Here is a 15,238-nt window from a genome sequence, read left to right on the forward strand (position 1 = left end):
CGCAACTCCTGCTGTAAGGGGTTAAATCACATTCCCGCCTGCCGTGGGTGAACACTCCGTGAGCTTCCTCCCCTAAATGTTGTGTTGGGCCACATCCAAACTTGACCAAAGCCAGTTGGATGCTCTCCACTGAGCTCGGGAGCAGCCTCTAAATCGAGTCCTCAGAGCGCATCGCTGCTCTAAAATGAGTTGTGCCCGTAATGCTCTTGGTGCAGCTCCCTGGTGAGTCACGCTTCGACCCGCTTTGGGCTGCCTGCTCCTCTACCTCTGCCGTGTGCTGGGCTTCCACGCCTAAGGGTACATTTGGGAAGTGCAGCCTCTGCTTAGGTGTGGTCTGGAACACGCGTGAATACCTGATCCGCTCCTGCCACGGGGTCGTGGCGGGACACGCGTGTCCCTGTGGAGTGCAGTCCCACGGCCGTTTCGTGGCGTCCGGAGAAGGACACACCGGGGTGCAGGGATGCCCTCAGGCCCTGGTGTTCCAGCAGATTGTCCAGATTTACGGGAGGGAGGGTTTTGGTACGCGGGGAGCGAGCGCCGGGCGCGGCCCCTTTAAGAGGGGCAGCGCGGGGGGGCAGCGGCCGCCCGCGTTCACACCTGGAGTGGGAAAGGGGGGCGGGCCCCGGCGCCCGTGATTGACGGGCCACAGGGGCCAATGGGACGCCGCGGCGCCGCGCGGGGGGGGGCTCCTGCCCAATGGCGGCGCGGCGGGGGCCGCCCGGCAGCCAATGGGCGGGCGCGCGGGGGGCGGCGCGGCTACATGTTGCGGTGTCGCCAACGTGGGTCCGCGGCGAGCGGCGCTCGGGGCGGGCGGCTGTGGCGGCGGGTCTGACCCCGCGGGAGCGCACCGGGACCGGCCAGCGCCGGCGCCCGCCGAGCCCGAGCCCGAGCCTTGCGGCGCGAAGCAGGAGGAGCAGCAGGAGGCGCTTCCCGCGGCGGGGACGCGGACTCGATCCGCCCGGCAGTGCCCGGTGGATGCCGGTGCCGTAGCGCCCAGCGGGGCCGGCGGCCGAGGCGATGCTGCGGGCGGCGGAGCGGCGCTGAGCGCCTGCGGCGTGAGCGCTCCTGCCGCCTCCTCCCGCCGCCGACGTTCCCCGGTGCCGGATACAAAATGGCGCTGCCGTCACGGGCGGCGGCGGCGCTGCTGCTGCTGCTGGGGCTGCTGGGCTCGGCCGCTGCCGGCTGCCCCGCGGGCTGCGCCTGCGGCGGGGACGCGCTGAGCTGCGGCGGGCTGGCACTGCCCGCCCTGCCCCGGGACCTGCCCCGCTGGCCGCGGCACGTGTGAGTACCGGGGGGGCTCCGCGGGCGGGGAGCGGCAGGGGGGACCCGCGGGGACGGACCGGGGGCGAGGCGAGGGGTCTGGGCAGCCAAACCACCGCTCTTTGGCTTGTTGTCAACAACAGGAAAACTTTAAACAAAAATCCCCGCGAAACTCCGGTTTATTTATGTAAGCGAAGCGGGCGCTAGCGCCTTGCTGGGCTGCGCGGTGCGAAGCTTGTCCCGGGATCCCGTGTCCCCTCTGGCGCCCACCCGGCGCGGGGACAGGGGTGATGGAGGCGTCGGGTGCGATGCCGGTCCCGGGTGAGAAGTGGGAGCTCGGGGCTCCCCGTGTCTCGGTCCCATGCGGGGCTGGCCTCCGGGTCTCCCGGAGAAAAGGGAGCCGGGAGCGGGTTTGGCCTCTCAGCGATGGGATCTGCTGGAGATAACGGCTAGCCTGGGCTTCCGAATCCTTATTAGGACATTGTCCACCCATCCATCTATCTGTCCATCCATCCGCGCCGTCCCGGGGCGGCGGAGCGGGGCGCGCCCGGGTGCCCGAACCCCAGCGCCGCGGCCGCGCCCGCCCTTCTGGCTTTTAATGCTGCCAACTTTTTAGGCTGTGAAGTTCGAGGGATCGAAAGGGAGTTGAGGGCTTCTGGGGAATTTCAGTAAAATCCAGGTGTTTTCCAGTAAAGCGGCGCGGCTGGCTGCGCTCCCTCAGTACTTGCGTGTCTAGCGAAGTTATAAGGCTGCGGTGTATCGTATGTCCTGGGTGGCAGCTGAGCTTAGAGCCCGGCACCTGGTGGTTGCTGCAGCACCGTGGGATGTTTTTTATCCCTAGAAGGGTGTTTTAAAGTGCTCAGGTTCGTGTCCAGGCGCAGGACGGTGTCACTGCCATTTCCCGGGCAGGGCAGCGGGTCTGCTCCGGTTGTGTGACCGCTGCTCTGGGCTGGTCAAAGCTGGAATTAAACGTCAGACACTTGAAGCTCAGGAGATCTGGGGGGAAAAGTGTGCTCAGCATTGACAGTCCAGGAGCACTGAGAGTATGTGTGTGCGATCACAAACTTGTAAAAATAAGTGCCCTCAACTATTAATTAACTTGAGGAAATCAGGATCCAGAAGGGAAGAGTTGGGAAACAGCGCTTCTGTTCGGGGCCTCTCTGCTGTTCGAATAGATTTATATATTACTGAATCTCTAAAACGCCTGGTTGTAATAGATACTCCTCAGCTCTGCCAGCAGAGAGGATGGACACTGAAATGTTGCTGGAGATCATCCAGCTCCTTATTAAGAAGAATTATTAGAGGTTTGTCAGGTTCTCCTGGTGGTATTTGCTTTTGGTTGCAGAAATGCCTTGTTTTATGTGAAATTATCATGTGTCATATTGAGAGGAACGTGTGCCCTCTGCATTAAAGCCCTGACTCATCCCATTCACCTGTTGCTGAGTTGCTCTGAAGGATCCTTCCATCACCTTTCAGAGCAAGCTTGTAATAATTCCAGCATTCCCATGCACCTCTTAAAATAGGACAGAGTATCTTTGTTCGGGCAAGGAAGTGCGTTAATAGCCCAGACAGAACAAATTTGTTGTTGTGTGGTCTTTTCCGGAGTGCTAATACCCGGGAGTGTCTTTTTCAAATGGAGCAGGTTTTGGGGTGTCTTGTGTTGAGTTTAAATTTTATTGGTGAAGTAACAGCACGTGTAAATCTTCTGCTATGGACCTGTGGACTGATCTTTTAGACACTTAGAATACAGTTTGTAATTTTGTATGTTACAAACTAACCAAAGAATTGGTTTAAATGGTGGCTTTTGTATCTGAAAATGCAACATTAAGGCTTTTTCCTTTCTCCACAGCTACTATAAAAAGAAGACGCTGAAGCTATTGCAAATATTTTGTTTTTAAAGTAATACTGTTTCTAATTACCAAATAGTGATTAAAGTTACCTAGTTCAGTTTGTGAACACAGGGATGAAGCATGTTTTTCAGGCTTGGTGGGATCATAAGGGTTCATTTTTTGTGCAGAGAGTTGATAACACACTTTTTTAGTGGTTTAATGTCCTATATAAAAGCACCATGTGCTAGAGAAAACTTACGTCTGTGCAAGTATCTCTGATGCTTCTTGGATTTTTTTTTTTTAAATTTTTTTAACGTGCCCTCTTAAAGAAAAAGAAGGCAAACGTGAAGGTCTGCAGTGGTCCGTGGCAGATGCGGGAGTGTTGCCCAGGGGGTGCGGGTTCTCCAGCCGTAAACTGGGGAGAGACAGGCGATGCTGGAGCTGTGCATCCCTCATCTCCGTCCCTTCTGGGCAGGCTGTGTCCCGCCGGAGGTGTCTGCTCCCCGGGGTGGTAAGCTTGGGCATGTTCGATCGCTAGTAGGAGACGAGATAAATCCAGTTTCCAGTGACTCTGGTGGCAGTGCTTTAACTTCATTAAGGCGCTATTGAACAATCCCTCCTTAGCAGTTTATCTTTATTCCTAACGAGAGCCACAATGCTGAGGCAGTGCTCGGAATCGGTTTTCAGTGTGTTGGAGATAAAGCTTTTGTTTGTCGGGTTGGAAATGCGGCTCGGCAGCCGGGGAGGGTTCTGGAACAGACTTAATCACTCCGCGTATTTTGTCAACAGGACTATCAGTACCGAGGAAAAGCACTGGGGCTTTTTGAAACTATTGTTATTTCTCTGCTGGCAGCAGAGCTCGAAGTTGTAATTTTTCTCCCAAGCTTTCAGAGGGAATAGCTGATACGCAGAGGGGCTGGAGTCGCTCACATTTGATGTAGCGTGGCATGGATGTTTTTTGGGGTTTTTTGGTTTTGTTTTGTTTTTCTTAAAAGCAACAGGCAGTTCAGCACTGTGTAGCAGTTATATAAGTGTTCTTGACTTGCTGCACAGGGCACGTTGTAACACTGCCACGACCCATCCTGTCCTTGCACCAGCACCCACCTGCAGCTGGGAAGGGTTCCTGCTCCGTGGGGGCAGCCGGGAGAATCAAACTCTGCTGGGCAGCTGATGTGCACAGAGCTCCTTCGCAGTCCCTCCCCTTGAAGCTGTTGGAGGGGTTTCGTGTGTTGTGGTGTTTAAGTCTGAAGTTTGTTTTTACAATAGAGTGTTAAGTGTGGCATAAAGTTTAGGGCTAAGCTGAAGTACAGAATGCTTTGTGCCCCGAAAAAGCCAGGGCTCCAGCATTGTTGGTGATGTGGCGCATCCTCTGCTTTTTTCTCGTCATGAATCTTGATTTTTGAGGAGTAACAGAAGAGAGATTTCCTTTAGGTATCATGTATGATTAAGGGTTTTTTTCCTTTCCTATTTAGTGATAAAGCAATAGTATTTTAGGTACAGATTTTTGGTGAGAAGATTTAGGGGGCCGTGTGGCTGTGGTTGGATAGCTAATTCATTGCTAACATGGTCTGCAGGAAAGAAAGTTTTAATTTTAAACAGCTGTATTGTGCATATTTAACCCAAATGACTAGGGGATGTTTGGGGCATACTGACCATCCATGCATGGACCCTTCTGCCTCTGGGTCAGTGTGCACGTGCCTGGCACGTCTGGGAAAAGGCAGCGTCCTCAAGTATCCAGGAGAGCTAGGCTAAGAGCTGCTCTCTGTTTCTCAGGAAGGCTCCAGGGTTTGGCTATATGGATAAGTTGCCCCGAGGCACCAGCTGCGTGCGGGTTGCTCTTTGCATGGTGCTGCTGCTCTCTGGAGAGATCAGGGCAGTGTCTGAATGCTTTTAAAAGTCCTGTGGGTGCCTGTCAGTGGTTTCAGGGCCTGGAAGTGCATTTGAACTAGAAGTCAGGAGCAGTCTCTTGCTGTGCTCAAGTGTGCACATACAAAGAGATTTTGTCCAAAGCAATGAAGCTGAATGTTCAAAATTACCTATAAACTTAAATTGCATGCTAAACTGGGGTTTTCGTGTATCAGGTCTTGTTGCTTTGCTTTCACGTGTGAGGGTAGCTTCTTTGCTTGCTTGGTAAGGGGCTGTGCTGATGCTGGTTGCATGGGATCCTTTGGGAGAAGGGCATTACTTGTTCTTGGGCTCTGGAGTAAGTCTGCTCCTGCAGATGCTGGAAGAGGAGGTGGTGTGGGGGACTCTCCTGCTGACAGTGCTGGGAGGGGGGAGTGCTGCTGGCACCACCTCTCCTGCATGTCCTGCTTCCAGGCCTGCTGAAATAATGGAACAAAGATTAAGTAATGGTCACCCTGGGCTCCTGGCCCCGCGCAGCTGCGGAGCTCTCAGCGTGTGCCGGCTGCCCGGGGATGGGCTGCCGCGCTTGGAAGGATGGCTCGGCAAAGGGATGTGGATCGGTGCAGGTGGCTGGTCCCTCTCCCTCCTCCTGGGGCAACAGTGGAAATCCAATCCTTCGAAGCCAGTGGTTCCCTGCTGGGTGGTGCTCCAAGGAGGTTTTCCTGCTCAGGTGGGACAGTGCTGGGAGCTGGTGGTGCTTGTGAAAGAACTCCTGCATGGCTTGCAGTGACACATAGATCTGGTGCTTCCCGGAGCATTGTCCTTGCCAGTGGCCCTGCTCCGGATAGTGCCCAGCCTCAGGGCTGCAGGATGGCTCTGGACCCTGCGGGATTGCATTTCCTGCGCTGGAGCTTGGCCCCGGTGGGTAACAGCAGAGCCCCTCCTTGCAAAGCAGTGCCTCTCCGAGCCTGCTGCTTAAGCACAAATAAATACATGTGCTTGCAAGTAAATCCACCCTTCCTGTGTGAACATGTGTCGGTGGATTTGCTGACCACCCTCAGTATGCCGCAGTATTTATTTATCAGCTCCTACAGGAGGGCAGCAGTTAACAGCGAACCTTCTGCATCTTGCATCTGCTGTCTGAGCTTCTCATCTCCACCCCTCACTGAGCCACAGCCGGGGCAGAAATTGGCTCATCAGACTAGGATTAAAAGTAAATACCTGATTGATAACAAAGGATAAAATACCCCCACTTAAGCCCTTCTGGCTCTCACAGAAGCCCCTGGCTTCTAGTGAAAGGCTCTCGGACCCCCTCAGTCTCCTCTGCATATTCCTCTCCCCTTTTGAGAAACTTCATGGCATTTAATCACTTTGAGACTTTTCCTCTCTACAGTGACTGCAATTTGAAACGCAGGGGTCCCATACAAAAGATGCAAGTGCTCAATGGGCTGTGTTAATATTCAGTGCCATTTACAATGGGTGCAGTTTGAAAAGGGGAGAATGGATGGTCTGGGAGCTGGGGGAGGAGGAGCTGCAGAGGGAAAATTCCCAGGGAAGAGGAACCAGCGTCTCAGTAGGCGGTTGAAAAGAAACTAATACACCATCAAGTGTTCTCTAGAAAAATCAACTATTATGTGTTAGGTACAGCTTAATATTTTTTTTTTCTTTGCTTGTGCAAAGTGCTCTACAGTTTTCTGGATGTAAGGTTTGGGGGTGGCTGAGCTTTGCAGGATTTCCTGCTTGGAATTTAAGGAGCCAATGCGAGGTTGATTGTCTTATCCCTTCACTTGTTGGCATCAAGAAGCTAAAGGTGATAGACATAACACGTAACACGTCTGGGACCCCAGACACTTCAACAAAGCATTTCAGGTACTTAAATGCTTTCTCCAGCATGGGTGAGATTTCACTTCCCTGCTTAAGCTGCTGCTGGAGTCCTGTCTCTGATGGGGATTTAGGCAGATGTAGAAGTTCTTCGAAATGGGGCTTTATTTGATGTGTGAACCTCACCTGGTGCAGGGAAGTCTGGGAGCACTGGAAGGATGCTCCCAGACTGCAGCTTCAGAAGAGCCTGCTGGAAGGGCTCAAGGTGGTTTCATGTTGAGGCAAATCCCCCAAGAATCGTCCCTGAAATGCCCTCCTGACTCTGCTTCATGAGCCCAGGTGCTCATGAATATACGTGCGTCTCCCAGCAGGGCAGCTGGGAATTGCTGAGTGTCACCCTGGGCATGCCCAAGCACTGCCTGCCTTTGGGTTTGGAGTGCTTTGATCCCTCGAAGAGGGGTTCAGGTTTTGTCTTGAAGTTAGAGTGGCTGCAAATTGGGATGATGGCTCTCATTCCTCAGTAGCCAGCTCTGCTCAGAACTTGTGTATTGTCCCTGATTTGTGTGTTGGCCCTGACTGGTATGTCAGCCGCACCCAGAAACTCTCAATTAGGGCTGCAGGGCTTTTAATTGATCTCATTGGCTGCCCTGCCAGACACCTTGGATTGAGTTAGCTCAGCTCATCAGCTTTTAACACAATCATTTTGTGCTGCTAACCTAATCACCCAGTGTGACTCCCTTGTCTTGCAGTGTGGAGCTGGATGGGATCATGTGGATGAATGCAGCAGAGATAATTTAGATTAATGTTGCTTCTAAGAGCCATCTGTGGAAAATCCAGGCTTCAGGTTGATCAGCTCTGCAGGACCTGGGCTGGGCAGGAATTAGCACCTCTTGCAGGGTGAGGGGAGTGAGTGATTTAACATAGAAGTTAGCTTTGGTGAATAACAATAAATAAAGCACCTGGGCCTGTGTTGTGGTTTCATGCAAACCTGCGCACCCCCTGACAGCTCTCTTCTGAGGTCCCTTGCTGGTTTTCAGTGCACGTGAAGAAAGAAGCAGAGTATGAGGCTCCAGGGTGTGCAGGAACTGCAAACCCTGGAAGAATACCTGTTTCCTGGTACATCCAGCTATTAAATGATGTACTACGATATATTGTTTCTTTCCTAGCATGCACAGAGGCCTAAGTCAAGGACCGGGGTGCCGTTGTGCTAATGCACGACATGAAATACCTATTATTATTGTAGCTGAGTCATCCATTAATAGTTAACCAAGTCCTGTGCTGCAGCCTAAGTCCTACAACCCCAGCCTCCTCTGGCTTCAGAGCAGGACCACAACATATGTAATATGTTACACTCCCTCATTATGTTTTCAGCACGTTGTCTCTCAGGCCACAACCATATAATTTTGGAGATGCCTAGAAGCAGGGCCTGCTATTTTAGGGACACCTCTCAAGACCTGATGACGTGTCACGTCCAATTCCAGGAGCATGGTTCACTTCCACATGGGTCCATTTGCAGTTTGAGTAAGAATTGAAGGAAGGGTCTCAAACTGCAGCCATCTGTGTAGTTTTTATTAACTATGCTGGATGTGCAAACAGGATGGTTGGTTATGTGCACCTGCCATAGCAGTTTTGTAGCTTCCCACAGTGGCTTTGTGGGGATTTCAGGAGGAAAAGTATAGGAGACATAACAACTGAACAATTTGATGTAGAGCTACAGATTCTTAAAATGTTATACACAAGTTGCATTTAAAAATGCATTAGCTGCCTAAAGCTTTGTTTTGGAGATAAAGATTTTATGTGCAAGGGAATTTGTCTTTTTTTGTCTTTTTTTTCCAGGGTGGGAGGCAGGGTTTAGGTAGTGTCAATATTGCTGCTCATAACAGGGCAGTAACTTCTGTGAATTTTCCTTTGGTGTCTTTTTTGGGCCTGCTGGGGCAGTCTCATTATTTTTTGAAATTGGGAGAGGTGCAGTCTTAAATGTAATTCTTGTAAATCCTACTCAACTATACTCAGTTGCATATCGCAAACATTTCCCCTTTGAAGGTGCCTGTTTTTTAGATGAATCCTTTCAGATTAGAGAACACACCCTCTTGAGTTCAGTGGAAATTTGGCTGTGAAATCTTGAACTGAAATGCTTTTTCCTAGACCACCTCCTCCAACTTTTAGGTTTTTTTGCTCCCTACAGGAAGGCAGACAAACCCTCAGGTGTAAGGAGGAAATGAGAAATTCAGAATGCCAAGTCTGGGCAGTGCTGTTTCCCACTTGCCCACACACAGGGACAGGGATTCATCCTCACCACTTACATGTTTCTCTGGTTGCCTGAAGCTTGTGATTTTGGGATGGGCACTTAACAGGATGGAACCCTGTTGTCTTCCAATGCTGTGAATACACCTCTGCTCTGGAGAATTCACCATCAACACCAGCTACTCATGAGCCTCTCTCCAAAATACTGACCTGAAAGGTCCAAATATACTTTGCCTAGCTGGTATTCAGGCTGCTTTATTACTTCACTTTTAGTGTGTTTTAGCCTGCTGCATGCCAATATAAACACAAGTTTTCAATGTTATCTGTCATATAAAAAATACTAAGAAGTGATGGCTGTCCAGCAGGGCAGTGCATGCAGCGTGTGTGGCAGTGTTTGGCTGAGCCCTGGTGCAGATAGGTGCTGGGGTTGAACTGGTGGAAGATACTCAGTTGGAGGTGACAGATTTGCTGGACACTGATTTGTAGTAGTTGCATTTATAACTGCGGTGCTGGTGGTGTCCTGTGTGCGTAGGTGCTCCGCTGGGGCTCGCTGTGGGTGATGTCTGTGTAGGAGTGGGGTGGTGGGAGACTTTGTGGGTGGGGGAGCTGCTGGTCTATGTGTTGTGTCCTGGGTAATAAAACAGTGATCGTAGGAAACGGCCTGGCTGGAGGCCCTGTGAAAAATTGCCCCCTAAATGTGTTCCAGTTGTCCAAACACTGGTGCCTCTCCTCGCTGCGCTGTGTGCACGGGGGGAGCCTGGAGCTCACTCTGCCGTCACTGCTGCCTGGGGAGCAGCCCCAGGCACCTTTTGCTTGCTTTTTGCTGTGGCTCTGCCATTCACCTGGGTTCCAGAGCTGTGGAAAAGCACTAGAAACAGTCCTTTAGCACAGGTTTAGAAAATGTCCTCTAGCAGTCTGCACAGGATGAGCTCTTCTGCAGCAGCCCAGTCCATGAGCAGGCAGCCCAAACTTGGCTGTTTCCCAGCACAAAGTGGTTGCTTTGAGTTGGAGCTGAAAGGTGCATGGAGCCATGGGATTTCCTCCTCTCTCGTGAGACTTTGCAGCCCCAGGGAAATGTGAGGATGGAGGGGTATGACAGGGGTGTGTCCATGGCCTGTGTCAGCAATGACCTCTCTCATTTGCAAAGGGTGAGGAGGTATATCTTGATCCTGGATGTTCCTGATCCTGTTCCCCTTCTCTCATGCCCAGTTACTTCATCACTCACCCACCTGTGTGGTGATGGCAAAGGCATGGGCAGAAATGCCAGGTGCTGCTGACACAGGGCATCTGGCTCGTGCTGGAGGTTTTGCTGCCTGTGGTCTGGCCTTGCTGGGAGCCAGGAGAGCATCCCGTGCGCTGTTTGTCCATGTAACTCACTGTAAACCTTTGTCTCCTTCTGAACCGGGGCAGAGTCATATCCACACTTGTATTTCATTTGTTTTGGCAATATGGGGAGACTTCTCCTGTTTTAGGAGATTTAAACAAACCATGTGATGTTTTATTTTGAAAAGTGTCATAATAGTTTGTGCTTTTTCTCTGCTAAATGTACTTTTGTGCTGTTCCTGTCTGTTGGTCTATAAACAAGTCTGTTCATTCTTCTTCCTCCGTAAACAAGTCATCTAAGTCTGAGTTTCTGGCTTTTGAACACCTTTGGATTCTTTTGGAGTACAGCATGCATTTTGCTTATAAATCAGTAAATAAAGGATAGTGTGTATTTTTAGACTTCTCTGATTTGGAAAGATTTGTGAGAGTCGTGCCATCTTTATTGTTTCACATGGTTGTAAACTTCTTGTATATCTCCTCTCCCACTTTCCAACCTTTGTTATTGAGGTGGTGACCATCCAAAAGCTGTTGAGGTTGATTAAATTAAGGGGTTGAATGACAGTTCATAAGAGTGGATAAATAAACTTTTCCTGTTACAGTAAGTTAGAAAATAATACTAAAATGGGTACCTAGGTAGACTCTGCCTTTGCTATGTGAGTGGGCAAGAAGTTTTCTGGTTTGGGAGGAGGTCTGCAGAGCTGAGGCTTCACCCCTGATCTCTGAGCACTTTTTCCAGAGTCGTGTCACTTGTTTTGCCTGCTGGACGAGGAGCTGGCAGCCTGTCCCTCCAGCCCACAGGCATGCAGCGGGACTCCTTCAGCTCCTGCAGCTTCAGTAAAAGCATCTATTTATCTCCGTGAGGCTGAGTCCAGCTCCCCAGTGAAGTTGCTTGGCTTCTGACTCCTTGGTGAGCTGAAGCTCTTCCAGGAGCTCTGGTTTCATCCTTGCTGACCTTACCAGCAGAGACATGTACTGGTCTTTGAGTTAATCTCCTCAGACAGAAACTTGTACAGACCTAACAGGATGTGTTTGGCTTACACTGTCTCCTTAAAACAACAGCTGGATTTGCTCCTCCCTGGTGCAATAATCTCTCTGAGGCAGGTACTGCTGTTTGCCCAGGTTTCCTGAGAAAGGAGGTTGTGCAATGGTCCATGTGTCTGTTCTCTTCTCCCAGAGCTTTTGATGCTGTTGACCAGCTTTACTTTAAGGGGTGAACTCAACTTTGGAATGCCTATCTCTCCCATAGGCAGCAGGCTGAGGAGAGTGGCTGTATCCCCACTGAGGGAAGGGAAGCAGTGTGAGATTTTCCTGTATGAGAAATCAAAGAATCTCTGTGGGAGAGAGCAGTGCTATTTAACCATCCCTGCAGGAGAAGTGGATGACAGAGACCCAGCTGTGAGACAAGGCTGTGCTTACCTCTGTTAGGAGGTTGGTGAAAGAGGTGTTCAGAGTCCTGCTGGAATGGTGCTGGCATTAACCTGATATCCATAGCCAGGAGCAGAGGGTTTGGTGCTGGGTTACCCCTTGCATTGCTCCTGTGAACAGGGGATGCTATGGAGAAAGCACCCAAATCCTGGCCTCTTTGGGGACCAGCATGGCTTTCTGTGTCTAAAGTGATGTCACCAGTGCAGTGGAGGAGCATCTCAGCCAAAGCAGCAAGCTCTTGTGACTGCCACGGCCACAGCTAGGGATTGGTTTTGGTGACTTGCTGCTCCTCTTGATGCAGAATTCCCAGGAAGAAGGTGCCTTCATGGCCTGCTGGGCTGTCAGCTGTGGGTGAGAAGGAGTGGCCCTGGGTGTCTGCATCCCCCTGGCAGCACCGGGGCAGGGACTGTTGCCTGGGGCCCCTTCCCTCGCTGGCTGCTCAAGGGATCTGGGATTTACAGCCCCTGCGAGGAGAAGGCAGAGCCATGCAGCCGGGCAGCATCCTCGGGAGATGCCAAATCCCAGCCCAGGCTGTTTACTACAGTTTTTCTCTCACGGTTCCTAGCACTTGTCTCAAGTGTTACCACTTTGTGGTCTGCTTCACAAGAGCCTAGGCTGTCCTTTCAGCTGGCAGGGACACTGGGACTGTGCTGCATCCCTCTGCCTGTCTCCCAGGCTTACTGCAGCTCCCAGGCTCTCCTTTATTTGGACTGCACAAGGTTTTTCCCAGCACATTCCCTGCATGTCCTTGTGCCCAGCCCGTGCTCAGTGATGTTTCCTCTTGCAGCTGCGGTGTGTGATGAGCACGGTGTGCTCAGGCTGGCTGGGCTCTGTGTCCTGCTGTTTACTTTGTTTGCTTCTCTCTCCAGCTGGGAATACTTGAGCCAGCTCAAAGGCAGGGCTTGAAGTGCCCTGTGTGCAAGTCGTAATGCCAGCATGGGGCTTGCTGGGGAACAGGCTGTGCACCACTAAGCCCTTTAGGTTTCTCATAGATGGGGTTTTTTTCAGGTCAAAACAACACAGATCCAGCCTTTTGGGGGAGGAGGAGGTGGCAGCTGAGCACTTCTGGGGCTGTGTGTTAATGTTGCTTTGTTTGCGAGATACATTGTTAAAAGAGCAGGAATTCAGCACAGGCTTACAGGTCTGTGCATTTGGAAACAAAATGGGGAAGTTTCCCTGTCCAACAAGTTCCAGTTGCTTCCTCTATGGTTTCCTGAGTAGTTCTGACTGCTGGTTATAAAGCAGTCTCTTGCCATTGCAGGGTGCATCATTCCCCAGATCTCCCTTTGGACCACCACCTATCTAGGCTGCTCCATCCCATCCCTGCAGGTTCCCTGGGCTGATGGCAGCTGGTGGCAGGAAAATTTCCAATCCTCTGGGAAGTCAGTTTCCTGAACATGCTGTGTAATAGACAGCAACAGCCCTCATGAGACTGGGGTGGGATTGGAAGTGAATTGAAAACGTGCATTGAAATAATTTGGGGAGGTTATGGTCTGTCATAACTGAAAAGCCTTTTGACGGTTTTCCTGCTTTTTAGATTTGAAGTGCAGAATTCCTCTTGACTTGTTTGGGTGGCTTTGGAGCCACCTGACTGTGCCAAATGTGGAAGAGCAGAGCTGGTCCTTCTCTTGGCATTCCCGTGGTGTTGGGAGGGGGTTGCAGGATGCCTGTTTTGGTCTGGGTCCATGGGGGCAAAGGCAGGGGACAAGCCAGGAGGGAGCCCTCCAGCACCACTCACCCTGCCAGGCCTTCAGTTCCTGACTCCTTCACCATCCACTGTGGCCACTTCCACTGGGGGCTTTCAAGCCAAGGCGAACCAACTCTGTGTGTAAGACTTGATGGTGTTTTGGGGCAGTATGTGGCTCTTTGACCCATGCCCAGCCTGCCACAGTGGTTGTTTTCCAGCCTTGCTCTGCAGACCTTGTTGCAGACCACAACACTGGTCTCCCTCAGTTGAAAGCATCCCTCCAGCCTTCATCTCATGGTGTCTATGGGGACTTGTTGGGAAGCAGGGCAGGAATAAATGCCAAGCTGATGCAGGCAGGAGCTGGGCCTTGCTTTGGCAAGACTCCTCAGCCTGAAAATGGCCCTGTAATTAAAGCAGTGAAGGTCTGTCTCACCTAATGTAACCCAATAAACATTAGGCTTTATGGATAAGCTAGAGGTTTAGTTTTCTCAGTTTCATGGAATGCAATGGGTATTTCCAGAGGAAAAGTCAAGTATTGTCCCAGGAGCCATGCAAGCAAACGACCAAGTGTGGCTTGTCCCCTGGTGCTTGTGGATGGGGGGGCATTGGGATGTGGATGGATCCTGTCTGGGAGAAGAGACTCTCTGCCCAGAGCTCTTTCACAGCATGATCATCTCTGTAAAGGCCAAGAAAACTTGATCTGGAAGACTGTTTTATTTATTCATTCCTAACTCCAGCCCTGCTTTGAGGGGAGCGCATGGAGGCCATCAGCCTTGCTAGGCACGCAGGCTGTCCTGGCACAGCCACGCTCCCCTCCTGGAAGAAACGGGTTCAGGGTAATATTTGAAATGCAACAGAAAACCCACACTTCCTTCAGCATTTTGACAGTTGCATTTTTCATCTTGGGCAGGGTTTAAAGTTTTCTCCAGCATTCAAGGAAAGTTTTGGTTTCCCTTTGCCCACATGTCAGCATTCCTGAACAAAGCAGCCTCAAGATTTGTGGAGCAAATTCTTGAAATTCTGCAAATGTTTTAAGCCAGAAAATGTTTCCAGAAACTGCCTGACCTAAGAAAGAGTTGGTAGGACTTGGGCATGGCTTAGGAAAAACGAATAAGGCATTTTTATCCCTCTTTAAATTAACATAATTCTGACCAAAACCACCATTCCCAGTCTTGAGAGCTGCTGTGCTCTGCCACCTTGTTGTTCTTAAATTACAGCTGTGCTTATTTGAATAAACCAGATAAAAAAGATACAGATTTTAAAACTGAGGCTTCCCCTGTTCTTGCACTGACTTCCCCAGTGATCTTAGTGTCATTTAAATCTGAAAAGGAGTTTAGATACTTAAAAGAAAGGGGAATAAGGGTGTGTGGGAACTCCTGTACCTGCAGGTACTGCAAACCTGCTTAAGGTTCCTGGGAATGTTCTTCTCTGCACATCTAGAGGTGATTCGGCTGGGTGGCCACCAGCACCCCACAGTCTGTGCTCTGCAGAACCCATGTTGCTGTCCTGGTCTCTCATGGATGCTCCAAACATTGGGTTTATGCATTGGATGGATGTCTCTTGCCATGAGCTCTTTATTAGAGGCATGACCATGAGTGACCAGAAAGGGGATGTGGAGTGTCACAACACCCAAAGCAGCTGCAAGGAGGTGCTGGGAGGCAGGAAGACTCCTGTGTCTGGGACCACTGACTCGTGTATCTCATAACCTTGTGTATCTTTTTACCTTTTCTAAAGGTGAAACCCCAGAGCAGACCCATTGCTGTTTTGTCTCAAGTATAGGTTTTTTTTTTTTTTTTTAGTTTCC

General features: G+C 50.9%; 1 protein-coding gene across 1 annotated transcript in view; it reads left to right on the forward strand.

Moving 5' to 3' along the window:
• The first annotated feature begins 728 nt into the window (after positions 1-728).
• LRIG1 (leucine rich repeats and immunoglobulin like domains 1) overlaps positions 729-15,238 on the forward strand; it is a 90,195-nt gene continuing 75,685 nt past the window's right edge. Inside the window, exons 1-2 of the mRNA XM_032121345.1 lie at positions 729-826; positions 862-1,281. Coding sequence (XP_031977236.1) covers positions 729-826; positions 862-1,281 — 518 coding nt within the window. The remainder of the gene's footprint in view (positions 827-861; positions 1,282-15,238) is intronic.

Source organism: Corvus moneduloides, chromosome 11 (genome assembly GCF_009650955.1).
Source record: "Corvus moneduloides isolate bCorMon1 chromosome 11, bCorMon1.pri, whole genome shotgun sequence".
NCBI lineage: Eukaryota > Metazoa > Chordata > Aves > Passeriformes > Corvidae > Corvus > Corvus moneduloides.